The sequence below is a fragment of the Citrus sinensis genome, chromosome 5, assembly GCF_022201045.2.
Source record: "Citrus sinensis cultivar Valencia sweet orange chromosome 5, DVS_A1.0, whole genome shotgun sequence".
Classification (NCBI taxonomy): Eukaryota; Viridiplantae; Streptophyta; class Magnoliopsida; order Sapindales; family Rutaceae; genus Citrus; species Citrus sinensis.
In genome coordinates, this window is record NC_068560.1 from 37,915,369 (window position 1) to 37,943,181 (window position 27,813).

Below are 27,813 nucleotides of genomic sequence, written 5' to 3' on the forward strand. Positions count from 1 at the left end.
TTGGGTAAAAATAATTATCCATATCCATCTGGATGTAATTTTAAAATATCAATTTCAAGATTCAAAAAATTTTGAATGGATATTATCCGATCTAATTGGATGAATATTGTGGATATCCATTATGGAGCGATCCAGTTGTCATCCCTATTCCCTAATACCACTCATGCATAATATCCATTATTATTTAACTTTCTTATGCATTTCTTCTTCAATGGCATCCTTTTAGTTAAGATACATGCAACTAACAATACTCGCGATTTGAGGGGCAACTGCTATGTTAGGTTCTCGTGTCCATATAGTAAAGACACCATTCTGGCCAAGAGGAAAATGTTTGTAGATTTTAATTTACAAGAGCTATGTCTTATCTTTGCAGAAGCACGAATATTCCCTGACTTTGCTCTGTTTTCAGAATCTTGCCGCTGTCAAAGGAAAACGATCGTCCAAGCGTCTCTTCATTAACGGTAACCCTAAACCGCCAAGGCTCGTGAGTAGCATTCACCTCAGAAAGGTAACTTTGAAAACAAGACGTGTGTACCAAACACAAAAATCAAAGAATGCACTGACTCGGTCAAAACACAGAGTTAGAGTTGTACAAAAACATAACAAGTCCCTCAATCCTAAATCTATAACCCAATAAAAGGAAAAAATGAAACAAAAAAGAGGCTACCCTGGAGAGGTGATTTGTTACTACTTTGAATACTATTTTAATATCCTAAAGTTAAACACTGACAGTTGGGGACCAAAATAATTAAAAGAAATTGGAAAAGAAAATTAGACATAAAATGGATAAGGCAACACTCTCATTTGTGCATCACATTCCAGGGAGATCCACCCAGTCTCATGCAGCTGCCTGGATCGGCCCATTTGCTCTATTGCCACGGCCCCTACCACGGTTTCCCCTTCCACGGCCACGACCTACATGAGAACAGATTTGTAATAAAAACCACCAAAAAAAAAAAAAAAAAAAACCAAGGCTGCTATTGGTTGGATCAGAAAGTTCCAGGAATAAAAGGTACGAATAGCTTATAATTCCTAAACTTATAAGCCAAAAAGGGCCAAAGACAGTAACTAAGTTGAGAACCAAGGCCAAACTATCCATTGTCACATTAAGTGGAAGCAATTATCATCCCTTCTAGTTTTTCTTACTAATTTTGTGACACTGCAAATACTAGAAATCCTAAATGTTCCTAGAAATCATAAATGCTCCAAGGGTACATAAGTCCAGACATTCATGGAACTTTTGGCTTCAAAAGAATAATATAAACAGCAAGGGGAAAATGCCCTACCACTGCCTTGAGGAGGTGCTTCATAATTGTAGCCTCCATCTTGCCTTGCATCAAAATGAGGTCCATTATATCCTCCTCTCCCACGGCCACGGAAACTACGTCCTCTCCCTCGACCCCTACCTCTAGAATAGCCCCGATTATTGCGGTCCCAACCTCCATCCTCATATTCAGCAGACACAAAACCATTACCTGCAAAACGATGCAGCCATCATCAGTTGTAGAGCTGACAACTCAAATACGGGGCCAATGTGAATATAGAATAACGGAGAAAACTACTAATCAAAACACAAAAAATGAAAGGCTTTTTGAAAGAAATGATTTTTGGCCAGAGAGGGCCAACAGCGGCAGGCCAACGGTTATGAAACCTCGCCTGATTGAACATCTAAAGCATCTACCATCTTGCTCACTAACAAAATTCAAAGGTTCCCTCAGAAATTATCATTGTAACCGATCATTTAAGCAGTAGCCTAGTATATCACAACATTCTCAGGTCTCACTTTAACAACTAGGGATGATGTGTCTTCAAGTAGAATACCATCTACTTTAAGCAAAAGAACGCAAGAAATGAAGAGAATACAAAAGAAAAATGAATCCTATGCAATGCATATGGAATAAAAGCTTGTATGTGTCATGTCCATGTGTGCTAGCACATGTGTAACAGGAAATTCCATAGTGGCACAAAATACCTCTTCCTCTTGACCTTCCTCTACCACTCCGACCCCTACGGGGTCCATTAGGTGAGCCCTCTGCAACACAAAGGAGAACTTAACAAATGCAAACACATATATACTTGAGATCAGTATTAAATTGTCACCAGACATGTGAATACCTCCATCATAATCAAATTCTATCAATGGCTTAACTTGTTCAGCAGGCAGTGGAGGCTGATACCTAAAAGAAAAAGTGATTCATTAGAAATAAAAACTCTCCATGGGCAAAGTCATGATGAAATTTAAGCATGAACATCATGACACTGAAATAACAGTGCCACTACAGGGTTCATAAAGAGTAAGGGATCTAATTAGCAGAATTACCATAACAGAGGCTTAAAAGCATCTAATGCATGCACCAATATCCCATGGGAATCTAGTTCAGAAGCTACAGAGAGAAAAGGAACGAATGCAAAACTTACCCAACAGAAGACCTATTCAGTTCCTTCTTTGAAAGAGTTATTGTAATCATTGACACATGCCTTGTGGTTTCCAACCTACAATAACAAAATAAGGAAATATATATATATATAATACCCAAAGACAAAATAAACATAATTTCGTAAATTAGTGTTGGAATGAAGTTAAGAAAGCTCATACGGAAGAAGCCCTTCCTCCAAAGGCTCCCACGTATCAGTTATGTCCGTGGATCCAATAACTGTATTCTGATGAAGGCCAACAATTCTTCTCTGCAATATAGTACAAAGTTTAAATTTTCAGCACCAAATAATTCCTCACAAACCCTCCTAAACTCGCAGGCCAATAACTGATAGGCAAATAAGTAAAAGATAAAAATTACTTTTATTAGCTCCACTATTGTTACAGTCTTATTGATAGCCCTTCCCATTGCCTTGAATACAATCTCATTGGAACCTCTTTCCTGCAAATAAGTGCATATTAAAATGCAAACAAATGGGGCAACAAAAGATACTGCTAATGAGAAGCTATAAAAAGAATGCAGTGTAGAGAACTGAACTGAAATGGCCAGAATGCATAAAAACTGAATCATCATTTCAATTTCACGGCCATTCACAAACTAATCGACAAAATTAATCACTTCGAGGCTTCCATAATGGCATTCCCCACATGTACTTGCCAATATCTACCGCAGCAAACTTCACTATTTTATTAACCCAACGCAGTCCTAAGACCCAAACTCGACCTAGAACACCTAGAACTTCAATTCAACTACCACAAAATTTCCTCTAATTTCTAGGAACTTCTAATTTACACAAAATTATTAACAAAATAAGAAAAAATAAAAACCTGAAGCAGAGTCATAGCATAAGTGATGTAGCTGCGCATCCTCCCTTGACTCGTAATCCGAATTTCATTCTCGTCAATCGGTGTCTCTGCTTTTGGCTTCTCCACTCTTTGGTACCGATCCATCTTTCTTCACTGTACACGGTTTGCCAAATTAGGAAAAATGAAAGAGAAAGGTCATACAACGCGCAAATTTAAGGCAAACCGACAGAGAAATCGTGGAAAAGCTACGAAACAAGTAAAACTTTAGCGCAAATTTAAAAGAATAAATTAAAAAAAAATAAAGGGAGAGAGAGCGGCAACCAATCAAAGGTTAAATCGACGGTAACCAATCAGAAGGTTAAATAGAACTTAGGGTTTTGTTAGATCTTTTAGTTACCTCTTTGAAGATAAAGCGCCCTCTTCTACGGCTACGTTTCTTCTTTTATGCCCCAAGCTGGTTACTGATACTTCTTTTGCTTTATATACCAGCACACAGGCCACAGCTGTTATGAAACTACCCTAACCGACTCCTTTATCCGGTCCAACCGGGTTTCACACAAAACTCTGACCGGTTCTTCCTATGTGTCACTTCTTCAGTAATTTTTGTTCCTTTCAGAAGAATTTTATTTTATTTTTTCAACCAAAAAAAAAAAAAAAAAAATTTACTGTGTGGCCTTAACTTAAACTTCACAAGGCATAACATAACATTTAATCATTATTTGTCTTCGTGTCTTTCATGGCTACGAGAATAAAATTAGGGAAAAAAAAATGAAACCACCGTTTGATAGTTAACAACTTATCTCATAAGTCAACGACACTACCTTATACGTCACAACATGTTGAGGGTGGCAAAACGAGTAATCGATTCGCATTCAAATTGAATCATTAAAGAGTTGAGTAAAAATTTTGTTGATTTAAATTCAATTCGTTTACTAAATAAATTAAAATTTCAGGATTCGGATTTAATTTGTTTATTAAACGAATATACGGTTCAATTCGTTTAGTTGAATTAATAAACGAATTAAATCTGAATTTATTTACTCTTTGTTTATCCTATAACAAATCATAACAATCAAATTTAATAAGAATTTGTTTACAAAAATATAATTAATAAACAAATATTAAGCAAAGTAAAATATAAAGAGACCATAAATTTAACATCTTACAAAATACAAACTTATTATCATTTATAATTATTATATTAACCTTCAATTTTTAAATTTTTTTATACATAAATAAATAATTTAATTAAACGAATAATAAATGAACTCTAAACGAATAGATCATATTCAATTAGCATGTGACACATTTATTAAACGAATCCCAAACGAATCAATATTCTCAAACCCAAATTTAATTCATTTAATAAGCAAATCGAAACAAATTCACTGAATCAATTTTTTCAAACTCAAACCCATTTAATTTACATCAAATCAAATAAACAAATCCTGACCCAAATTGTAATCGCTAACAGCGCCCCAATGTTAAGCTAACAGCAACAAAAACGCCATGCTAACCTCAAAACGAAAATAATAATAAACGAAATTCAAGTGGCGCGTTGGACGCAAAAAGTGTATATTAATGACATAGCACCATTATAAGGTTGTGTTAGGCGTGTATGTTGGCATTGAATTACAAAATATTATGTATTTTTTACATAGTCATTTAAACAATCCGTTGTTCTAAAATTTTATTGAACGGACGTACCAGTAATGCGGTACACTCTCTTGACCTAATTTTTTTTTTCAAGAATTAATCACATCGATTAAGATTTTAATTTTTCTACAATAGAATGTCGCACTTGGCTTTTCAATTTCAAAATTATTATTCTTCGCCAATGGCTTTGTTTATTTTTAATTTTTTTCGACAAACGTAACTGTCTTTTAACTCTTGGGGTTCTCTTGAACTCAAGTCGTATGGTATTATATTCGCACTCCTTCCACCTCACCGACTCGGTCTACAAATAAAATTTTACATCCAGATTGCCATTAACTTTTTACTTGAACCGATCATTAACCCACATTTTCACAGGCATTTGTTATCTACAGAAACCAGATAAAAAATTCCCAGTCATAGTCGAAGAACAATGCATTAAAAATATATTGAAGGGATTATTTTCCTTGATCTTGCACTGATCCATATTCATGAAGATGGAATACATAGTAAGAACTATTTATTCAGAGACCAGGAAAGGCACAGGCACCAGCTATAACATACAAGCAGAGCAGTAAGTTCACCAACATAAACACTGGCGTACGGCTGGTCATAAATTCCCTCTGTATTCACCCATTCCACCACTTATAAACATGTAATATATCAAAGCATAAACAAGCCTTTTCAGATACCAGGCAGCTAAAGCCATCACAAGAATAAATGCAGAGGAACCTCCCTCTTCTTGCCTTTTTCGCTAAGCAATGGATCAATGACTTTTCTCCATCCATTGTAATCTAGTGGCGAGCCAGCACCAGCCAGTGAGAATCCGTTCACGAAGAAAGTAGGCGTGGCATAGACCCCTCTTGTCGCACTAAACTGCATGATGAAAGGCATTGGGTATGCATTACTAATAAAAAAAAAAAGCAGTGTAGTTGGTGATAAAACAAGGTTACATTTCATCATGAAAGTTGATAAATCAGAAGAAACTCGTGTTAAAAGAGAAGAACTTTTGAGTTACCTTGAAGGAAACTCGAGTCAAAAGATCTGTGCTGCGGTCACTGAAGCCAGATTCAAGTGCTGAGCTGTAGGAGTTCCCGATGCCTTCAGCAGCAAACTTCACAATTTCTTTCACAACAGCAGTCCTAGTCATGTTTTGTGTTGGAGCATTGTAAAACTTCTCCTGTTGAACAATTTCCAATAAACAATTAAGTCTGCGTTTTATATACAGAACTACAAGAAAGAAGCAAACAAATTTGTCTCGAAAATAGCTAGCAAGCTTATAGGAGATGTATATACTGAGAAAATTTGCAGCAACTATAAATAAACAAGACATCAAATGGTTCAAACCAACATCATTCACAAATTGTCAGAATTTATGTTAATGCTGAGGTTCCTAACCTGCTGTTTGAAGAACCACTCCAACAAGCAGAACGTAGCTGAAGAATTTGTTCTGTTTACAATGTGCAAAGCCCGAGAAGTAGCATATGCATTGTCATGGTAACTACGATTGTCCAAAAGAAAAATATATATATATTAGTTTTCATTCTAAACGGTCCATGCATTTGCAAAGCTAGCTTTTTTGATACCAAAAAAAAAAATATATTACGTGCGAATTCTCAAACAATGCACCATTAAACGTGGACCGATATGAGACAAAGCATATATAATTTTATGTGCCACCATAAACAATCGGTATAGACTAAGCATTAAAGATTGAACAAGCAATAAAATCAAATAACATAAATAATTAAAATTGCTCTCCCAAAATCACCGTCCATCATAAAAATTAAAAAAAAAAATTGTAGCAAATAAGCAAACAGAGAATGAATGACTGACGGTAACGGCAAGAGATGAACGACGAGGGAAACGTGAGGGCCGTAGTGTTGAAGGGCTTGCTTGAGAGGAGGCCACGCATCCCTGCTGTCGGGACAGACCGGGTCAAAGAACGCTTCGATGATGATGGCGTCCGAGTCAACGGGGTGATTCGCGTAGAAGAACCCATCGTACTTCGCCGGCGGCGTCGACTGGGATTTTGAGCATGAATTGAAAACGAAAAAGCAGAGCAGAGCTGATTGTAGTATCAGAGTTGCGTGATTTTTATTTGGACTTGGACTCTGCATCTTCCCTCTTGTTGCGCTCTTCGATTAGTTTTTGACGGGAAGAAATGTTAAGTAATAATAAATCTTATCCTTTGTGACATTCTCATTAGCCACTGGTTAATGTATCTAGACGTGCTTTATCGCTTGTACATTTTGTTTTTGGCCTTTTCTTTGAAGAATTGTACATTGTGTATCTACTTGCCTTTTGAGTCGCCCTCAAAGTGGCGTGGCTTTGTTATATGATATGACTTGGGCTTCTGTCCGCTATATATATATATATATTTTTAAATAAAAATTAATTTAAGTAGATATTTTATATGCCAATTTTTTATTTAAAAAATTTAGTAGTTTAGTTGTTAATGATAATTTTTATTAATAATTATAAAATTATTTTCATAGGTTAAATTTTTAATATTATATTATGAAACGAATGAAATAAAATTATTAAATAAGTAAAAAGATATTTTAAATATTTTAATATTTAAAAAAAATTCGACCTAAAGAGTTCAAAATTTGAGCTCTTGACTTATTTAGTTTTTAAAAGTTCTGCTTAAAAAAAAGCAACAATAAAATATAAAAAAAGATTTATATAATTAAATAAATACTTATTATTATTATATAAACTTTCAAATACAGCTTCCGAACTTTTCATTGGTGGAGCTTTTACATGTAAAGTTTTAACTAAGAAAATTTTAGTTGTTTGGTTGTTAATAAGCGTTTTTATTAAAAATTATAAAATTATTTTAGTATGTAATTTTTCAAAAGTTATATTATAAAATAAATAAAATGAAATTGTCAAATAAGTAAATGATATTTAGATATTTTAGCATTTAAAAAAAAATCAACCGCTACTCCCAAAAATCAAATATTTGAGTTTTTGCTAATAATGGAAAAATAGTTTATTTAATTTTCAAAAATTCTACCTAAAAACAACAAAAAATTTGAAAAGAGCTAATGAGATTAAATATGTATTTATGACCATTAGATAGGTCATATTAAACAAATATATTTTAAAATGGTTTGTTGCAGGTTTTATGACTTTAAAAAGAAAAATAGTAATGAAAGAGTGTAATGAGAAAGTAATGATTTTTTTTTTTGAAAGAGAATAAATTTTTAATTCATTTTTTTTAGATTTTATTGTTCTTCTCTTTTTACTTGAATTCAAATTATCAATAGATAGGAGTAATGTTATTTGTACATAAAATTATATAAAGAAAATACACATAATCACTAAAAAATAAAAAAAATATCTTATTAAAAGATAAATTTATTCATTTAATTAATTTTACCTTTTAACATGTATCCTCATTCTATTTATTTTGTGTAATCTTTTTTAATCTAAATAATATTTTTCATAATATAAATAAAATTATTTAAAAAGCACTCCAAAATCACCCGGCCAAACGACTCTAACGAAAATATTTGTTAGAGAATATGGTGACAGTATTTGTATAACCTTCTATTTTTGTTCTCAATGAGTTTTCTTCTTTTAAATTACTTTCATCTCTTTCGTCTCTTATTAAGTTAGCATGTGAATTATGCCCATAAACTATTTGGTAGATTGCCTGAACGGGATGTGATCTCATTCAGTACTCTGCTTGCAGGTTGTGCGTGACAAGGTTGTGTTAATGAAGCGATAAAGCGCTTTAAAGAAATGGATGACGAATTATGCCATAATCTGTTTGATAGATTGCCTGAAAGGGGTGTGATTTCATTCAGTACTCTGCTTGTAGGTTAAGACAGGGTTGCGTTAATGAAGCGATAAAGCTCTTTAACGAAATGGATGAATGGGAGTGGAATCTAATTTAGTGTCTTGGAATGGTATGATTGCGGGTTTAATCACAGTGGATATTATCGAGAGGTGAAGAGGCTGTGTTTATGTTTCAAGGGACGCGCTGGGAAGGATTTAAACCTCATGGGGATAGTGTTTCTAGTGTTCTTTCTGCAGTGAGGGACTTGGAGAATTAGAAAGTTGGGTTCGAGATTCATGGCAATGTCACTAAGCAGGGTCTAGGGCAGGACAAATGGGTCTGTGGGTTGTTAATTCTCTTCGTGATATGTATGGAAAGTGTGCTTCTACGTGGAACTTGTTGGAAGTGTTTGATGAAGTGGGATGGAATTGACTATTGTGTCATGGACCCCAATGATTGCTGGCTGCTCCCAAAATGGGAAAGCTATCGAGGCGTCGGACCTTTGGAGCATTGATGCATGTGGGATTGAGGCCAAACAAGGTTATTATACACTTGCTTGTCACCAGCCTCTGGAAGTGTTGCAGCATTGATGCATGGAAGGGCTGTCCTTTGCTCTTCCATCAGAATTGGATTGTCCAACGATGTTTGTGTCTAGTGCTTTGGTATGCACGTATCTCGGCCTTTTTTTTTGGGTGGGGGGACGATGCCCTCCAAAAACTTGGTTTATTGAATGCTATAATAGGGGGATATGCAATGCGGAAAGGCTAAAGAAGCAAAGAAGCTATGGAGATGTTTAATTTGATTTAAAGAAGTGGACTGAAGCCTGATTTTATCAGCTCTGTTTTTATATTATCTGCATGCAGCCGGGCTGGCCTAACAGATGAAGGCTGCAATTATGTTAATATAATGTCTAAAGAGTATGGGAATGAAGCCATGGTGATTGCCTGATTGGTGGCACATTATACTTGCACGGTGACTCCTCTGGGCGGTGCTGGAAGGTTGAAAGAGGCATATAACATGATTGAGCAAATGACATACAAACCAAATGCTTGTATGCACATGCTTCTAGCAGGAGATGCAATTATTTGACATTCTTAATTTTCAGGTATTAGATGCCGATAGTTGTGATAGTAGATATGATGATTTGATCTTGACGAAAGGTTCACACAGATTGGCGATGTATTTTAGTTATGGACAAACGTGTTCTCAGTGAGGGCTTCCTTCAGAATGGTGGAACCTGTTCCACACGACCTCAGATTCTTTATGCTTAACTTAGAACCTGTGTCTTAAGTTCAATAATATAGAACCAGATTCTAACTTCTAATAATTGTATAATGTTTTCTTGATGACCATCCAAGTAGCCAGGTCCATTCTCTGCTTAGTGGATATTGGCAAAATCTATGGGCAAAAACTGGTCTGCAATCTCCAAAAAGATGAAAATTCCAGCACCAAGGCACCATCTTCAACAGGCAACGGCCCACAGGTTCACTGCATCAGATCAGATGCGCTCATTTGTCAATCAAAAGGGCATTGCCCAGTGGCACACAAAGAATATAACGTATGCGTCAGCATCAGTTTTACTATTTTAGCCCATTTCTTCTCGGCCACCAAACTCAATTATTCCTTTTTCTCATATAGGCATATAGCCGTTGCCAAAGCAAAGCCAAGATAACCATTACCCAGAAACCCACCAAAAACCCGCCCACTTTCCCAGAGAGAAATCAGAATAAGTAATCCGAGATAAAACACTACTATGCGCCATGGTGTACAATACGCACCCTGTGTTTCTCCATCACCATCACCCACCTTAAACATCACCTCCGATAATAATATTCCAAATAATAACCCCACCATGATCGTCTCAGTCATCTTAGCTCTCTTCTTACCCTGCGCTGGCATGAGTCTTGTGTTTATCGTTTACTTATCTCTGCTTTGGTGCGCTAGTAATGATAATGATAATAACGGTGATGTCCGGCTGCCGGTTAAGGCTGCGGCGGAGGGAGGCTTGTCAGCATCTGAACTGGACAAATTGCCCAAGATTTCTGGGAAGGAACTGGTGATGGGGACGGAGTGCGCTGTGTGTCTCGACGAGGTCGAGAGTGAGCAACCGGCTCGACTGGTTCCCGGTTGCAATCACGGCTTTCATCTCCAGTGCGCTGATTCTTGGCTTTCCAAGCACTCGGTTTGTCCTGTTTGTAGAGCCAAGCTTGACTCTCACTTCTTTAATGCTTTAGAAAGCGACAATCCCTGCTAGTAATTAGTTTTACAATTAATATTTATATTCAATTTCATCAGTTTTCTCTTCTGTATCTTTTTTTTTTTTTTTTTTTTGTGAATTCTGTCTACTTGTGAATGAATCAAAACATAATCTCCATTCATGTATAGCTTGATGGAAATATCGTTTTTTTTTTTTTTTTTTTTTTTTTCCCTTCCTTTGTCTAATCATTTTCCGGTGTGGAAGAAGAAGGAGAATAAAGGTGGCAGAAACAAATAGTAAAGGGGTCGGCAATGTACACGTGTAATAGTTAGCGTAGTCTTGGAGAAACTTAAGGGAAAATCCATCAGGGGTAGTCATACTTTGTTGAATGTGGACCGTCGGATTAGATTAAGACGCATTTTCGATCGCGACACGAGGGATCAAACTTCATCACGGTCGTGGTGGTGGGGAAGTGAGTCCCTTCCCTTCCTTGTACGTTGAATGTGGGGTTAATGTATAAGTAAAAGTGTAAAACGCGAGCGCCCAGTTTGCGTTAATGGCCTAATGCGGTTGCTGTTGTGATTACTTGAACACATTGAAAATTACCATACAGTCCCTAATGCAATGCATGGGAAAAGGAAAGCGGTGGCAAAGCTGCTGGCGGTGCATCAACTGTTGGGAGTGGAAAGTGGGCAGCTTCGGTTTCGGGGCATTCAGCATGGCCACAGGCCGCAGGCACAGATGTAGGGTCGCGTGCAAGCAAGTGTTTTACTCCTCCACGCTCACCCCACCCTAAAACCACTACAAATTTGTAGCTGGAACTGAATAGAATTACAATATAACACGTGCATATTATGAGTATTGGATTCGTTCCATGTGAACTAATGAATGGTTTTCAAAAAATATAGCATTTTCACAGGACTCAAATGCATGTCCTGCTGTCCTGCTGCTTGATTAAAGATTATAGTATGTGCGAGAGAGCTGGTGACTGTAATGCTCAATTAACCAAATTTAATTCATATGCCATGGTCCCATTCAAATGTTACCTCTATCATTTTTTCTATACAAAAAGTTCCACTTTTTCATTGGATTAATATGACAATTTAGGAAAAAAAAAAAGGTTCAACCTTTTTTTTTCTGTAGTTTCATTGGCAAACAGCTAAAATCCATTGTAATCATGGTGCCTTTATATATTTCAATTGTGGAGGCCCGCATGCATGAATTGCCAAAATCCATTAACCAACTTTTTCCCTTTCTCATCATATTGCGTGTGGCAAGCTGTATCTGCTTCTGCAGCCATTATCAACTTAATAAATGGATGAACAATCTGATCATCATTAACCACTTTATATTATTTCTTGTCAAAATCATTTTTCCAGATACCATAAAAATATGGTTGGTTTCTGAAGCCAGCGCAGCGGGGGTTAGCCAAGTGTGTGATTTAATGTGAAAGTGAGATCTACAAATGGAAGATGAAATGTGAAAAAGTAAGCAAGGGACATCTAACTTTAACTCTCTGGGATTTCTTTTTCAATTTCTTTTTCTTAATATGCCTATGATCGTCAGATTCGACTATTCGAGTAAGATAAATTGTACTTGGTGCTCTCAAATTATTTTTCAAATGGATAAGTTTTGACTTACACTTGCTGATGGATATTGTTTGGCAAATTCAAAAGTACGATCGCCTCATAAGCCCCCACGATCTGCCTTACAATGAGAATACAACACAGAGCCCAATGAATTTAGTGCGTTTCAGTGGCCCATTTCAGAGTACAAGGAGCTCCACTTCACTCGTAGTGCAATACTGCATTAACTTAACGAGGATTATTAAGAATCATAATAATTGAGTCCCAACTTTATTCAGTGGATCATAAAATATTAATTTTGTCAACTATAAAATTTATTATTTAATAGATGAATAACATATAGTAGTTGGAACTCATTTGTTGATATTTCAATGATTAATTCATTTCAATGACAATTAGTTTGCTTGATAATCATATAAGTATCAAATTGACAAAAAAATTTCTTTGTTTACTCAAGTTTACTCTTGATGATAGAAGGGGGTTCTTCCCCCCCCCCCCCCCCCCTTCCCTTTTTGGGACAAACTTGTAAAATAAAATTAGATTCTTTGAATATTTTTGCCGATGATGATAATAATAATAATACACATCCTAAATCGTAATCCCAAAACATATCCCAAATGACATAACTGCTTATGTGGCATGTCTATATCATTCAATAAAATTTCCACTCATAAATTTTTAATAGGTAATTAAAATATAATATTTTAAAAAAATATTGGGATTTGATTTTACACCAGATGCGGGCTAAGGCTCTTTTTTCTATTGAGGTTGGGTAATTACGATTTAAAAGTTACAATATTAAAGTATTTGATAAATATTAACTGTTATAATTTGAAAATAAATTTTATTTAACCTCAAACTCATACGATAAAAAATCTATAATATTTTTGTAATTTTTGTAAATAAATATAATTTAAAAATCATATTTACTACAACTTATCAGTTCTTATTTTATAATTACAACATTTTCTTAGATAAACTTTAATTAGTTGCCATATCGGTCACTCCTTGTGATAATCTTCTGTCCTTTTATTTATCTATTGATCTCATTTGTTAAATTGTCCTAGTAATTTATTTATTTATTTATTTTATTATTAATATTATTTGGGATATGTCCTATCCCAGATTGAGACAGCATACAACTGTTTGCAGGTATAATTACCGTAAGCTGTTCGGTCCAAAGTCGAAGGCAACTTGGTCATTTACAAGTTAGCCAAATCCTTTATTCTTACATCGATATTAAAGATGTTGCAACTATTTTCTTAGTCAATTAATTTGGAATTAACAATCCACGTTAGTTGTGAATTAAATTAAATCCATTATACAAAAAAAAAAAAAAGAGAAAAGCTATTTACATAGTAGTAAGCAGTGCGCCTCCTCCGTCAAAATTCAAAACGTTCGGTTTTCTTTATTTGCACTGATTCACGGATCTGAGCACCCCCTTTTTACTTTTAATTTGGAAAAGAGTCGCAAGTGTCACGCAACAAATGACCCCAATGAATAAAATTCTTCAGTCTGCTCTTCAACTTCATTGTCCGATAAAAGTTCCCGAATCAGCAAACTTTTGACTTTTCTTCTTATCGCATTCCCCCACTCGAGTCGATTATCAGGAGACACGTACGAAAAGTATTTTACTAAGGAAGATAAAATTATGGATTCTCCTCTCAAATGCAGGTATGAAACAACCTATATTCAAAATTCATTATGACACTTATCTCTTTAACTTTTAAAATGTCATATTTAACCCTCTTACATTAACAAAAGCTGACATATAGTATTGTGTTAAATATAGTAAAAAGTCAATCTAAACGCTAATTAATTTAAAAGTGAAAATGTATGATTTCTGAAAACATAAATCTTTTTTTGGGGGGGGGGGGGGGTGTCAAAGTTATTGCCCGATTTCTGTATTAAAGTGGAACCGTGAGAGCTCGCGTTCGCCAACCTTTAATGACACAAACTTTAAATAGTGCCGGCGTGGCACCGAACACTGTACGATGAATCCACGTGTCAGATTTACAAACGCACAACGCACGGCTTCCTTGCTGGCGTTGAGGTCACGAACTTTCATTAAAAGAGGGCTGCTTTTGGCTTTTTTGCTTGCTTCGATGCGGAGTCGTGTAGGACACGTGGAATTTGGTGCTTGCGAGTTGTGACGAGGGACCTTTATTGCTGGGCCCCATTGTTTGGATTCGAATAATGAAGTTATTGAAGTAATCCAACAACCATGGATGCAGCATGTGACACATGTCCTCTCAGTTTTACACGTGTTCTTCAACGATAAGCAATTAAGCATCTAATTATATTAGCTCCAGAAATTCGTTGCTTTTTCTTTTTTTTTTTTTTCCTTTCTTTCTTTCTTTTTTCCGAATGGCTTTCTTGCGTCACGTCAAGTTCGATGAACTCTTTGAAGTATTTCGTGCTTCTTATGCAAAAGCTTTAATTTTTTTTTTGCCAATTTCGGCCGCCTCTTTCAGACCTCTTAAATGTTGATTTCTTTATTGATTTATAAACTATTATTATTGAGTTCGAAGTTGGATTTTCTCAAATTTTTGAAAAAATTTTGTTTCCTGGTTTCATTTATTAAGTGCCTCCCTCTTTGAGATGTAGGATGAAGACAGCATTTTTGTTGTTAGAATTCTCAATTCTCTATAGCTTCTTAGGAGGGTCTCTGTCCTTATAATTGCCATGAATTATACGATAGGTTTACTTTATCCGTTTCTAGCCCTCATTTAATGATACAATTTTTTATTTGGTAATGATTTCATTCCAGAAAAAAAAAGAAAAAAAGAAAGAGATAACTCATTACGCACGCCGCTCAACAATTTTATAATTTACATATATTTTAAATAAACTGTTGGGTTGCAAATTGAACTTTTCATTAATCTATTTAAATATTTATATCAGACGACGACCTAAATTTCAAAAGAATCTTCGGAGACCTGTTGTTTATACTATTAATATTTGTCAAAATAATCAAGATATTTTTTTTTAATCCCAGTGAAATTAGGATGTAAATTAATCATGATTAAAGCAGACCAAAAGGGGACAAGAACAACAGTAAATTTCGGCGGATAAAGCCTAAAGAATGGTGATTTGTCACCAAATTACGAACGGGAATGACATTGTCACTTATTAACACCGCCCTTCAAATCTCTTTTACTTGAAATTATAAATGATTCTTTTACTTTTTTGAATTTTAAGATCATATATATAAGCATGTATTGACACAAACGGCAAGTCACAGGCACTCCTCTTTTTAAGTTTTAACACATGACGCGACCAAAACTCCAAATTTATGTCACATTTCGGCCTGACGAACTACTAAAATGCGGGCCCACCAAAGAAAAGCTCCATAAACGTCGTAAGTAGTGGAGATTGGAAAATTTGCAGGCAGCTAAAAATGGACAAGTCGCCGTATATATCTAGAGCGACACTTGTAATTGCTCCACAAAGAGAAACTCTATGGTGTCTTCGTCAACGCCGTTGGATCATCCCACCAAAAAAAAATCCTTTCATTTTCTTTCTTGTGATATGTGTGACTTTTACGCTGCTGCGCTCATATTTTTCGGGAAAAAAGGAATTTCAAGAGAAAGAGAAAAGGAAAAAAGAAAAAAATACAAAAAAATGAGGGAAAGAGTCTGAGAGTGAGACAGCCAGACAGGTGTCCCCGGCAAAGTCTTTTATGACAGCACGGGACCTTTGCTACAATGGTACATCCCGCACCAGTAACATTCAACAGTAATCATACACGTGGCAGTCATTGATTTAGTGGCGTTGACTTGTAAAAAGAGAGTCAATAATATGTCCGTCTGAAATTGGAAGGAGGTGAAGGAGCATTAAAGGTGATGGAGACTAGGAGTAGGGCAGTAGTGGTTGCCATATGAGTGCTACGTGTGAGTGCCTTGATGGGCGATGAATCAGCATCATTACAAAGAATACGGTTCCTTCCTTCTGAGGAATATTATTTTACCATAACATCAACAACATCAAAAAGCAGCAGCAGCAGCATTTGAGCTGGGACAGTGTTAATCTTTTTGTAATACATCGAGAGAGAAATTGGAAAAAGAAAAAAAGAGAGAAAAAAATAAAATTAAAAAAAAAAAGGAGAGTGATGAGAAATGAAGTGAGGTTGGAGGAAGACGAGGAGCAGCTGATGACGACAAATGGAAGCTCTATCTCTGAGCATCAGAAGATCTCAACCTCATCAAGATTTTCAAGCCTCTTGGCCTCTAAAGATCGTGACTATCTTCTCAATCAACATGGCACTCAGGTTCTTTTTCTTCTCTCTTGTTTCTTCTCTGGCTAGCCCATATGCTCACTTGCAATGAAAAAAATATATATATATAAATAGATACATTAAAATATAATAGCTTCTTTTCTTTTGTTTTTTGAAAACCCATGCACTGGCTTTTGAGAGGGAGAAAGTCTTTTCTGATGTCTGTTTGAGTTGCGTTATTTTCCTTTATATATATATATATATAAGAAAATTACATGAAAAACCATGCATAGAGTCTCACTTTTTGCCTATACACAGAAAATATTTTCTACTCAGCTAATGGCTTTTTTTCCCCTTAAAATCTTGTGGAACATGTGAAAAATAGGAGTTTATCAAAGGAACTTCCCCTTACAAGAATCGAGTTTTCTTTTAGGATAAAAAGAAAAAAAAAAACGATATTGATCTGAATATTCCGGAACTCTATTATTGCCATAATATTTTACTTGTTATTAAATATTATCTATCAAAATATTTCATAAATTATCTGATGATATACGGTGCAGAGTTTGATACAAATCAAACCTTGTGATTAAACCGAGTATAAATCTTATTTAAATATTGAATTAGAGCCTATTTTGCGACTGATATTGAGGGTTTTGGCATTCGATATAATTTTGTCGTCATGGTCCCGCAACATTGATCTTCTTTGGTTTTGTTCCATAAACTTGATGGTGGGTCTGAATTTACTTGAAAGTTAACCAAACTTCGGTGTATCATTGGTGTATACGAACTATGCTCCGTTGGTAAATATTCACTGGAAGACTCAGCTCATGTTTCAGCGACATAGTTTTATTAATATTATATTTTATGTGTGACAATTGATTTCATTCAACGGTTTATCATCTTTAAACTTAGTACATCTATATAGCTAAAGTATTATCCTTTCCTACTATTTGTTCATATGTGTGTGTGTGTGTAAAATTGCTTCTTTAATTTGAATTTTTCAACTCTATATAGTAATAAGATTAATTGGTAAAAGATGTGTGTTCTCAAGAGAAAGCTCCATTATGAAAACACGGCAAGACATAGGATGTCTTTTCCTTGAACTAGCAGCTAAATGTACTGTTCCATGTCTAGTGCATTGTTTGGGTCCTGATTCAATTTGCTGATCTCTTTAATATATTTTTTTAATGAAATTGCTTTGCTGCTAACAATCAACCTCTAGTTATATCTCGTAACATTGAAACCTAATTCTATTCCCTTGAAAGATTCTTAATTATGTCACTGTCCCAATGGTACGTGCAACAACTAAGAAGGAGAATGACTTCCACCAAGGAAATTGGCGAGGAGGTAACTTATACTCTCCTCCTATCATGGTGAAATGTGTTCTATTTCAGGGACTCAAATTTTGACGAGTGTAGATAGATTTCCTTTTTGTTTTATGCAGATTTTTCTAGTAATACTCGGGTGAACCTGAAAATAGATTAGAATATTATATTTCACTAAAAGTGAATGATCATAGATAAGTATATTATAAAGTACAGTTTTCCACTGTTCTTATCTTGTTGGCTACCCAACAAATGACCAAAGCCTCGTTACAAAATATTGTACTGTTTGCCTTGTTCTGGCCGTTGTTATTGTAGGGAGAGGGGTCCCTTTTGTAAGGTGATGGGGCTTATTTACAAAGATGCTAGTTGTCACAAAGCTAGTAATATACGTGCAAAATATGAAGTCTTAATCAGCACGGGTTCCCACTTTCAGAAAAAACCAAGCTGGCATGACACTTGTCGTTTCATAAATATCACCATAGCTAACGCTGTAGGCGGTACATCATTTTCTTGGCTCACAACTTTAATTTTGTGGAATGTGAATAGGATTTTCATCCTTTAAAGAAATATACAATGTTTAACAAGTTACCTCAGTTTACCGTAGCTAAAATGCCCCGCTGTGAATTGGTTAATTACTCTTATTGCAGGTGAAAGTCTCTGATCTTGAAGGCAAGGTCACAGCCCTTTACTTCTCAGCTAACTGGTATCCGCCGTGTGGAAACTTCACCGGAGTTCTTGTTGACGTTTACGAAGAGCTGAGGAACAATGGATCCGATTTTGAGGTTGTCTTTGTGTCATCTGATGAAGACTTGAATGCCTTCAACAACTACCGTGCATGCATGCCATGGCTAGCAGTTCCATATTCGGATTTGGAAACAAAGAAGGCCTTGAACCGAAAATTTGACATCGAAGGCATTCCTTGCTTGGTTGTGTTGCAACCTTATGATGATAAAGATGATGCAACATTGCATGATGGAGTTGAGCTCATTTACAAGTATGGGATCAGAGCTTTCCCATTTACTAAAGAGAAGCTTGAGGAATTGCAAAAGGAAGAAAAAGAGAAGCACGAACGCCAAACTTTAATTAATTTATTAACAAACCACGACAGAGGCTATCTTTTGGGTCACCCTCCTGATGAAAAGGTATGTACTATTAAGTCTAAAGTGCTCATCTAGTACACAATTTTAGATTTTTTTTTTAAATTTGAAAAAAATTGTTACATCATATGGCTTAGTGATTTTTTTAAATTTTGAAAAAGTTCAGAACAGTAGACCAGAGTAATTTCTAATTATATGTATATATAGACATCAATCCTTTAAATGTCTAGACAAGTAATAAATTCTTGTCGCGAGTTGGGCAAAATTTGTTTTTGCATACATGATTGTTTTTTATTCCAATACTTAGGTCCATTGCATGTGTGTCTCATTTTTGAACAAGTAAAACGTGTTTGTCTATGCCTTGCTCCTTTGAAGCCACTTCCAAATAAAGCCAATGTGTGGATAAGAAAGAGTTCCCTCTTTTATTTTTTCACCTCATTATTTATATGTAGACAGCATACACTTCCCTATCTTTTCTTGCATCATCACTTGTTGATTACTTTATACAATGATATGGACAAATGGCTCATTATCTCATGTGACAGATAGGACAGTAGTCATGATCCTGACAAGCTGCCTTCTGATAGATTCACTAAATTAAATATAATTTTTAGTCTAGTAATTGGTTAATTTTGAACCTTGAAATTTTGTAATTGGTGTAATTAAGTAGAAAATTAAGCACGAAATATAATATAATTGTGCATGCTTTTATTGTGTAGGTACCCGTATCTTCCCTGGTGGGTAAAACGGTTGGGCTTTATTTCTCAGCCAGATGGTGCATTCCATGTGAGAAATTCATGCCTAAGTTGCTCTCCATCTACCAGAAAATAAAGCAAAATCTGGTGGAAAAAGGAGATGCACTTGAGGATTTTGAAGTGGTATTTGTGTCGACTGATCGTGATCAAACATCCTTCGAATCTTACTTCGGTACAATGCCATGGCTGGCATTGCCGTTTGGAGATCCAACAATCAAAGAGCTTACTAAATACTTTGATGTGCAAGGCATTCCTTGTTTGGTGATCATCGGTCCCGAAGGTAAAACTGTCACCAAACAAGGTAGAAACCTGATTAATTTGTATCAAGAAAATGCATATCCGTTCACAGAGGCCAAATTGGAGTTTCTGGAGAAACAAATGGAGGAAGAGGCTAAGAACTTGCCGCGATCAGAGTTTCACATAGGACATAGACACGAGCTTAATTTGGTTTCAGAGGGTACCGGGGGAGGGCCATTTATATGCTGTGATTGTGATGAGCAAGGCTCCGGTTGGGCTTACCAGTGTCTTGAATGTGGCTATGAGGTGCATCCCAAGTGTGTTAGAGCTGTGGACCGTGGCTCCATGATTCAGAGGTGACGTTCTTGTGTCAAATTGCTTGTCCTAATTGACCTGCTGGGCACCTTAATTTGGGTGATATAAAGTATAATATATTACTTTCTAGCTTCAAGGCTGGATTAATGTTGGATTTCGTCTGTTCATTTAGCATATTACATTCATAGTCATAGTGTGATTGCCTCCCTTCCCCTGTGGCCGTGGGCATGTTTTGTGGTTTTACTGGTAGCTAAAACTGTGGATGCTGCTAATTTACTTGTTATATTTGTTTCGTGTAATAGACCATTCGATTGGAATCTATGTATCAGAAACAGGCAAAAGTTCCTGAAAATTTGTATTGTCATAGTGGCAGGTGATCTAAACCAACCACTTCTCTGCAATAAATGATGCATTCCATCAATATATCTATGAATTTATTTGCAGGATCCATGTGTTTGTTATCTCAATTCATGTAACAACGTGTAGTTGAATTTTTTTATATTACCACTTGGCATTTGCTTGTTGATTTTTTAAAATAGATATAGGCATGTCATTATATTATTTATTTATTGTATAACTGAAATGATACTTTAGAGGTATTTTAAAATTTATTTTCAATCGGGTTGTTGCTTAGTCTAGCAGTTTATGCTAAAGGATTGTAATTACTAGTTGATTCAAAATACTATATTATGAACAGGTAAGGATTTCGATCATAATTTATCTACTCAAAAGGTTACCAACGACGTAAAAAGGATTTTTATTTTACAGAAAAATATAAAATTAATTGATAAGATAATATTAAATTTTCCTGATTTATACAAATTTAATTGAAATTCGTTCAAAAACCTTTTAAGTGGACAATGGTTATATCATTCGTACCATTAATTGTGTAGTGCTTTGTTGTGGGAAATGAAAAATGAAATAGTTTTTTTTGGCTTCTCTGCTTTGATTACTCTACCTTTTTTTTTCCCCCAATTTGACCCGGTTCATTGTTAAGAACTTGCGGCTGTAAGCAGCCATAAAATCGCATTCCAACAAAACTCGAGTCCACCGTCATTGATAAGTAAAATCAATCCCAATAATTATTAATTGTGTACTGCTTTGTGAGAAATGAAAAATGAAATAATTTTTTGGCTACTCTGCTTTGATTACTTCACCTGTGTGTTTTTTTTTCCAATTTTACGTGGTTCAATGTAAAGAACTTGCGACTGTAAGCAGCCATAAAATGGCATTCCAACCAAACATCCAGCGTTCTTGATAAGCAAAATCAACCCAAATAATTATAACCATAGCAGGCCTTATGGAATAGAGGAAGGGTATTTCGATTTAGCAAATAATTGGGGGTTTGAAAACTCTAGTCCCACTAGAGAAGACCCATAGCCATAAGCATGAGATAACCATAAAAAAATGTCTGTACTTGGGCTTTTTTGGGAATATCAAAAAGAAAAAGGCCCAATGAAACAAAAGGGTAGGTTAGCAACAAACCAGCGGAAGCTTGTACAAACTGTTCAACTTGCTCACTCTCTCGTCTCTGAGCGTATGTAAACAAAAAAGTGAAAAAGATAATAATAATAATAATAAGAATTGAGCTACCTTGCGACGGTTGTAAGGTATCACAACTTTGTCCTTTTTCTGAGTCAGCCAATAGATCTGATGGAAAAGTTGGTCTTTGTTCAAATGGTTATTAACATTGCAAACCCTATTGTTTATTGCAAAATCATAAATGTCAAAAGTCTGAAAATATTTATACATATGAATCATATTATTTAAAATTTTGAAAATTTGATCCATTGACTTAACTTAAGTACTTAACCATAAAATGAGTGACATTGTAAGAATAACAATGTAATCTCACCTAAATAAAATTTTTTATGTAATACATATTTAATATAGAATAAATAAATAGAATACGCATTAAAAATATGAGTTGTTAAAGAAATTTGTGAAATAAAAAGTGTAGAAGTAAAAAAATGTACCAAGGTATAACACTTTATTATTTTACTTTTACAAAATTTTATTATCACCTTTTTTTAGTATTAATTTACATGTTAGTTTATTTGTACATAGAACTTGTTAGCTTATATAAAATACCAACATTGCCCTTAAATTTTGAAAGAGCCATTTTGAATTTCTAAATGTGGTCCAATAAATATATATAGAAAGACTAGAAAAATAATATAAAAGAAAGTTAATTGATTTTTTAAAAAAAAGAATTCAAAAGCTTTTGAGCTTTATATTTCCTAAGAATGATCTATGTTTTTCTGTTTTTGAATATCTATGCATGTGAGATGTTTTAACAATATTTTAGTCTTAATTAAAAGTGACTAAATGGTAAATTTATTGGCTTCTCTGTATTCTTTTAAATGTAGGTGGCATTTTTTTTTCTAAATGAAGGATAATAAACCATCACAAAAAATTTCCACAATGTTGATTTAATATTTCATTATCTTGTGCGCATAAAAATCAGTCTTTTGCGATGGAAACTAGCTGTCATTAAAAGTCATATTTCTTATAGTAATAAATTAAGTGCTTGATAGTTGATTTTTACCTCTTATACATTCCTTTCGGCTATCATCAGTAAAGAATCAAGTGTCAACAATAGTTAAAAGATTCTTTTCAAACACTAGTATATCCTAACATATGCAAAATATTTAAACCTCTAGTTCTTTCTTGAATTTTGTAAAAATATCAGGGACTGTTATATAATTAAACCACAAAAAGTTGTGGTATGTTGCAACCGTTGCAACATAGTTTTATCCCAAAAATGAAAACGATACTCAGCACCATGCAATGGGCAAAAGAAAAGCACCAAGCACATATAAAAGTACTTGAAGAATAAGGAAAAGCTGGTAACCAACTCCTTATACTCTCTCGATTTGCTCGTTTAAGTCCCCCAAACTGAAACCCACCTCACCTGTCCCAAAAATTAATTCTGAAAAATAATATCTTGGTTGATCATCACCATCCTTTTTCAATGGGACTCTGCTTCACAAGATCCCGCTCGCATGACATCCCAATTTCCTCTTCTTCTGACGAGTCACCGCACCATCGCTATCAGCCATTACCCAGAAGAACCCAACAAGATTTCAGGCCAACTTCATCGCGGCCACCAGCTCTCTCAAAACAAATTCCTCAAACTTCACAAATTGGTCCCATTTTAGGCAAGCCTTATGTTGACATAACCACAATCTATGATCTTGATAAAGAATTAGGAAGAGGCCAGTTTGGTGTCACATATCTCTGTACTAAGAAAGCAACAGGGAGAAAGTATGCATGCAAGTCCATTTCAAGGCGTAAGCTTGTGTATGACAAAGATATGGAGGATGTTAGAAGAGAGATTTTGATACTTCAGCATTTAACTGGGCAACCCAATATTGTCGAATTTGAGGGTGCTTATGAAGATAAGCAAAATCTTCACTTGGTAATGGAGTTGTGTTCAGGTGGTGAGCTTTTCGATCGAATTATTGCTAAAGGGATTTACTCTGAACGTGAAGCTGCTAAAATTTGTCGCCAGATTGTGAATGTGGTTCATGCTTGTCATTTCATGGGCGTTATCCATAGAGACTTGAAGCCTGAGAACTTCTTGTTGGCGAGTAAAGAGGAGGATTCCCCAATTAAAGCAACTGATTTTGGCCTCTCTGTCTTCATTGAGACTGGTTAGTTTCCTTCTGCCTCCTCTTCAGTTCAATTCATCAATAAGTTCTTATCTTTTTATCATTTCTGAATTTTTACTGTATTTTTTTTGTATTATTTATTTATCAGATTTTAGCATTGTGAAGACTCTATAGATAGAATCAATTGAAGAGACTAACTCAAAAACAATATTTAAAAAAAAAACTAATTAAAAAGCCACAGCATTATAACATTATTAGGCAGGACTTGTCTGTCTTTACATCACATTCACATGAGTTAGAAAATTGATATTTCCTAAAGTGTTTGTATGAAAAGAAGAAAAAGCACACGTTATGCACATCAGTAGCCACTTGAAAGGGACTTTGGGGTAGACGCAGTTGTGGGTCAACATGGCCAAGTCAATGAAGATAAGTACTGGTCAACCAAGTCAATGAAAAAGGAAAATGATAAGAAGAAATAAAATAGAGATAATGGATTCATGACATCATCTGACTAACCCAGGCACTTGCTTCATAATTTAAAGAGTAATATTATTGCTACAAACTCTTCTACACTACAAGCGTTTGTAGCTATAACATTACTCTTTAAAAGCAATGACACTGCTACAACCTCTTGTGATTGCTCTAATTTAAAAACTCTCTGAGAATAACTTTTGATCCCACTATTTTTGGGCCACTCACCTATGGAGATATTGATCATCAATTAGTGTTGTTTTCACTCTTAACACCGCCATCAACATAATCTATGAGAGTAATGCTAGAGATTGCATACTGGTTAAGAAATAGGGAAATGGGAGTCTTAACACTCAAGCTGTATCTAATATGAACAATATCACAATTCTTATAAAGAAAACATAAACAATATGACAATAATTAAGCTGCTGTTTTTAACAGTATGAATGCCACTATGCTGTCCAATGATGGACTGCAAATTTTTGCAATCTAATATTGTAGTTTTGGATATTTGTTACACAGTTTGTGCACATGGAAATTTTATGTTTGCCATACCTAAGTAATCATTGTTCATTACATTGACCTACTGATTTTTCTTCTCAAATGATAAATTCGATGATTAAAAAGTAACCCAGAGCAGAGCAATCTGGTTCAACCCACAAGATCTCATGTATACAAGTATACAACCTATTCTCATTGCACCTTTTGTAACTTCATTGTTTCTCGAAGTGAATGAAGTGAAGGAAGTTCATTTCTTGTAGAATTCATCTCCTAGTCCTTCCCATGCCTGACTTTTCAATGTAGAAGGTCCCAGTTATCATCAATAGCATATCCTTGAATACAACTTTTACTTCATTTTTAGGGAAAGTGTACAAGGAAATTGTGGGAAGTGCATACTATGTTGCCCCAGAGGTGTTGCATCAGCGCTATGGGAAGGAGATAGATGTCTGGAGTGCTGGGGTCATTTTATACATTCTTTTAAGCGGAGTGCCTCCATTTTGGGCAGGTTTGTGGGAAAAAAAATTATTTTATTTTTTTCCCCTTGTTTTAGTTGGTTTCATACCCATGAGTTCTAAGTAGAAACTGAAAATATATGAATAATATACAGGTGGATTGTGTTAATAAAATAGTTGTACATTTGATGAACTAGCAGTATTTGATAGATCAAATAATCCTTCTTCTTTCCAAATATTTTGGAACCTTATTCAGATGACATGACTTTGAAATTACCAAAAGCTAATGCCGAAACAAATATCTTGCCTTGATAGCTTATTTATTTACTTTTATCATTTTCTTCTGTAGCTCTGACATGTACATGGTTAAATTTTGTTACAGAGACTGAGAAAGGCATATTTGAAGCAATTTTAGAAGGTAACCTCGACTTACAGAGCTCACCATGGCCTTCCATATCAGGTCAAGCAAAGGATCTGATCAGGAAAATGTTGACAAAGGATCCTAAGAAACGAATAACTGCTGCTGAAGCCCTTGGTATGGACATAGTTAATAATTAAAATTACAAAGCACAAACCATCTTAAAGCAATCCCATGGTTTCATTTTGAGATGCATGTTGAGTAAGTTGTGGCTTAAATAACATTTTCCTAGTTGATTGATCTCACTGTAGGTGTGATCATCAGCTCTGGAAAGAATTTAAGGTACTGCCACACCCAAATTCTATGGACGTAGTATATGAGGGTGATATAAAATAGATGGATTCTGATATCTATCAATAGTAATTAATTTGGCTCCATCCTTAGCATTGCACACTATTTTCTGCTAATAATTAATGTTATTCATGCTATACATGTGAACCAGAACATCCATGGCTGAAGGAGGATGGTGCAACATCTGATAAACCCATTGATAGTGCTGTTCTAACTAGAATGAAGCAATTTAGAGCAATGAACAAGATGAAGAAGCTTGCATTAAAGGTATGAGTTAACATATGTAAATATATCAGCTGAAAGATAGCATATCTTAATTAAAGCCTATTGCTCATTCCTTTTTGGCTGGCCCCACTGCAAAAGGCATAGGTAGTTAAAATCAGAACCTGGATTCTCATTTATTACAGTGCTCGAGTTCTGGCATCTTCAAATGATTTCTTAAAGCTATCTGCTTTTTTGCATTTCATTGTCTGTTTTTTGTTCCCTTTTTCGTTTTGGCTGCTTACCTGATCTGGAAACTGGGTTGCCGAAGGTCATAGCAGAAAACCTGTCAACAGAAGAAATCAAGGGCTTGAAACAGATGTTCAACAACATTGACACTGATGCAAGTGGTACAATTACCTGTGAAGAACTCAGAGATGGATTGTCTCGGCTGGGATCTAAGCTTACTGAAGCAGAAATTAGGCAGCTGATGGAAGCTGTAAGAACATTAAACTATCTCATTTCCTTATCAGCGTACTTACTGGAACAAGATGTTTATGAACACTTGGAACCAATTTACTTTTAAACTTCAAGCCGTAAGCCTTGGCTGATGGTTCCTTCCATTCCCAAGGAAAAAGTTCAAACTTGTTTTACATTCTTCAGGCTGATGTTGACAAGAGTGGGACCATTGATTACACTGAATTCATTACTGCTACCATGCATCGGCATAAACTTGAAAAGGAAGAAAACCTGTACAAGGCTTTCAAGTACTTCGACGAGGATGATAGTGGGTAAGTGTACAATTATATAACTTTCATCCTACTTCTTGAGGAAATTACCAGTTTGCTTATAGTTACTTTGATTCTTATGAACAAACGATTGCAATTTTGAGTTAGTAAGATCTTTATTGCAATCCAAAAGTTTGGAAAATCAATTATCAATGTAATTCAACTTGAATCGTGTTGAACAGGTTTATCACAAGAGAGGAGTTAAGACAAGCTATGACTCAATACGGAATGGGTGATGAGGCTACTATAGATGAAATTCTTGAAGATGTTGACACTGATAAAGTAGTTATCTCCTCATTGAACTCGAGCTGTGCATCATTTCTTTTTTGTGCGTCAATAATTTTCTTATGACCGGACTTTGTAATGCAGGATGGCAGAATTAACTATGAGGAATTTGTGGCGATGATGAGAAAAGGGACGTAGATGCAGATGGAAACCAAAGATAAAAAATCAAGTGCTAATATCGAGTATATATAATAAAGCCAGTAGCTGGCAGAATCTCATTCTCAAAAGTTCTGTAAATTGAGCTGTATCGTCGCATTGATATCAGCCCATGCCTTCTTCTTCATGTCAATAAAAACTAAATTTGCCACAAAGGTGGTTTTCAGAATAACTGGCAAGTTTTAGTAGTGCCTACTATTTACTTACCTTGGAAACAGGTC

The 27,813-nt window shown here is 35.1% G+C and overlaps 5 protein-coding genes across 7 annotated transcripts; 3 read left to right on the plus strand and 2 right to left on the minus strand.

Annotated features, from left to right (window-relative positions):
• Positions 1–532: 532 nt before the first annotated feature.
• LOC102618414 (uncharacterized) lies at positions 533–3,799 on the minus strand. The gene is made up of 9 exons (XM_006473645.4): positions 3,639–3,799; positions 3,263–3,394; positions 2,796–2,876; positions 2,597–2,685; positions 2,419–2,493; positions 2,116–2,177; positions 1,973–2,032; positions 1,287–1,475; positions 533–915 (listed from the first exon to the last, which is right to left on the minus strand). The coding sequence occupies exons 2-9, from the start codon at positions 3,383–3,385 to the stop codon at positions 839–841; spliced, it is 756 nt and encodes a 251-aa protein (XP_006473708.2). The 5' UTR covers positions 3,386–3,394; positions 3,639–3,799; the 3' UTR covers positions 533–838.
• Positions 3,800–5,314: 1,515 nt separating this feature from the next.
• On the minus strand, positions 5,315–7,111 carry LOC102618693 (hypothetical protein). The gene is made up of 4 exons (XM_006473646.2): positions 6,731–7,111; positions 6,293–6,395; positions 5,913–6,074; positions 5,315–5,770 (listed from the first exon to the last, which is right to left on the minus strand). The coding sequence occupies exons 1-4, from the start codon at positions 7,012–7,014 to the stop codon at positions 5,603–5,605; spliced, it is 717 nt and encodes a 238-aa protein (XP_006473709.1). The 5' UTR covers positions 7,015–7,111; the 3' UTR covers positions 5,315–5,602.
• Positions 7,112–10,437: 3,326 nt separating this feature from the next.
• LOC107176377 (E3 ubiquitin-protein ligase ATL23) lies at positions 10,438–10,938 on the plus strand. Its single transcript, XM_015528794.1, has one exon. The coding sequence runs from the start codon at positions 10,438–10,440 to the stop codon at positions 10,936–10,938; it is 501 nt and encodes a 166-aa protein (XP_015384280.1).
• Positions 10,939–16,365: 5,427 nt separating this feature from the next.
• LOC102618989 (probable nucleoredoxin 2) lies at positions 16,366–20,838 on the plus strand. 2 transcript variants are annotated; one of them, XM_006473647.4, is made up of 4 exons: positions 16,366–16,737; positions 17,952–18,033; positions 18,659–19,153; positions 19,828–20,838. In XM_006473647.4, the coding sequence occupies exons 1-4, from the start codon at positions 16,631–16,633 to the stop codon at positions 20,458–20,460; spliced, it is 1,317 nt and encodes a 438-aa protein (XP_006473710.1). In that variant the 5' UTR covers positions 16,366–16,630; the 3' UTR covers positions 20,461–20,838. The 2 variants fall into 2 exon arrangements, with proteins under 2 accessions (XP_006473710.1, XP_006473711.1); XM_006473648.4 differs by lacking the exon at positions 17,952–18,033 and having other exon boundaries at positions 16,373–16,737.
• Positions 20,839–23,228: 2,390 nt separating this feature from the next.
• On the plus strand, positions 23,229–27,809 carry LOC102619481 (calcium-dependent protein kinase 29). 2 transcript variants are annotated; one of them, XM_006473649.4, is made up of 8 exons: positions 23,232–24,071; positions 25,363–25,506; positions 25,836–25,988; positions 26,314–26,429; positions 26,695–26,862; positions 27,027–27,154; positions 27,334–27,433; positions 27,521–27,809. In XM_006473649.4, the coding sequence occupies exons 1-8, from the start codon at positions 23,390–23,392 to the stop codon at positions 27,572–27,574; spliced, it is 1,545 nt and encodes a 514-aa protein (XP_006473712.2). In that variant the 5' UTR covers positions 23,232–23,389; the 3' UTR covers positions 27,575–27,809. The 2 variants fall into 2 exon arrangements, with proteins under 2 accessions (XP_006473713.2, XP_006473712.2); XM_006473650.4 differs by lacking the exon at positions 25,363–25,506 and having other exon boundaries at positions 23,229–24,071.
• The last annotated feature ends 4 nt before the right edge of the window (positions 27,810–27,813 follow it).

What these genes read in the sequence shown, in the direction of transcription:
- LOC102619481 (XM_006473649.4), top strand. Translation starts at nt 23,390, where the DNA reads ATGGGACTCTGCTTCACAAGATCCCGCTCGCATGACATCCCAATTTCC. An exon ending in TGAAGAAGCTTGCATTAAAG is followed by an intron (nt 26,430 to 26,694) that starts GTATGAGTTAAC and finishes GGGTTGCCGAAG; the next exon opens with GTCATAGCAGAAAACCTGTC. An exon ending in TTAGGCAGCTGATGGAAGCT is followed by an intron (nt 26,863 to 27,026) that starts GTAAGAACATTA and finishes TACATTCTTCAG; the next exon opens with GCTGATGTTGACAAGAGTGG.
- LOC102618693 (XM_006473646.2), bottom strand. Translation starts at nt 7,014, where the DNA reads ATGCAGAGTCCAAGTCCAAATAAAAATCACGCAACTCTGATACTACAA. An exon ending in GTTCATCTCTTGCCGTTACC is followed by an intron (nt 6,396 to 6,730) that starts GTCAGTCATTCA and finishes GGACAATCGTAG; the next exon opens with TTACCATGACAATGCATATG. An exon ending in TGACTCGAGTTTCCTTCAAG is followed by an intron (nt 5,771 to 5,912) that starts GTAACTCAAAAG and finishes TTCATCATGCAG; the next exon opens with TTTAGTGCGACAAGAGGGGT.
- LOC102618414 (XM_006473645.4), bottom strand. Translation starts at nt 3,385, where the DNA reads ATGGATCGGTACCAAAGAGTGGAGAAGCCAAAAGCAGAGACACCGATT. An exon ending in AGAATTTGATTATGATGGAG is followed by an intron (nt 2,033 to 2,115) that starts GTATTCACATGT and finishes TTTGTGTTGCAG; the next exon opens with AGGGCTCACCTAATGGACCC. An exon ending in AGCACCTCCTCAAGGCAGTG is followed by an intron (nt 916 to 1,286) that starts GTAGGGCATTTT and finishes GTTCTCATGTAG; the next exon opens with GTCGTGGCCGTGGAAGGGGA.
- LOC107176377 (XM_015528794.1), top strand. Translation starts at nt 10,438, where the DNA reads ATGCGCCATGGTGTACAATACGCACCCTGTGTTTCTCCATCACCATCA.
- LOC102618989 (XM_006473647.4), top strand. Translation starts at nt 16,631, where the DNA reads ATGGAAGCTCTATCTCTGAGCATCAGAAGATCTCAACCTCATCAAGAT. An exon ending in CCAAGGAAATTGGCGAGGAG is followed by an intron (nt 18,034 to 18,658) that starts GTAACTTATACT and finishes CTCTTATTGCAG; the next exon opens with GTGAAAGTCTCTGATCTTGA. An exon ending in GTCACCCTCCTGATGAAAAG is followed by an intron (nt 19,154 to 19,827) that starts GTATGTACTATT and finishes TTTATTGTGTAG; the next exon opens with GTACCCGTATCTTCCCTGGT.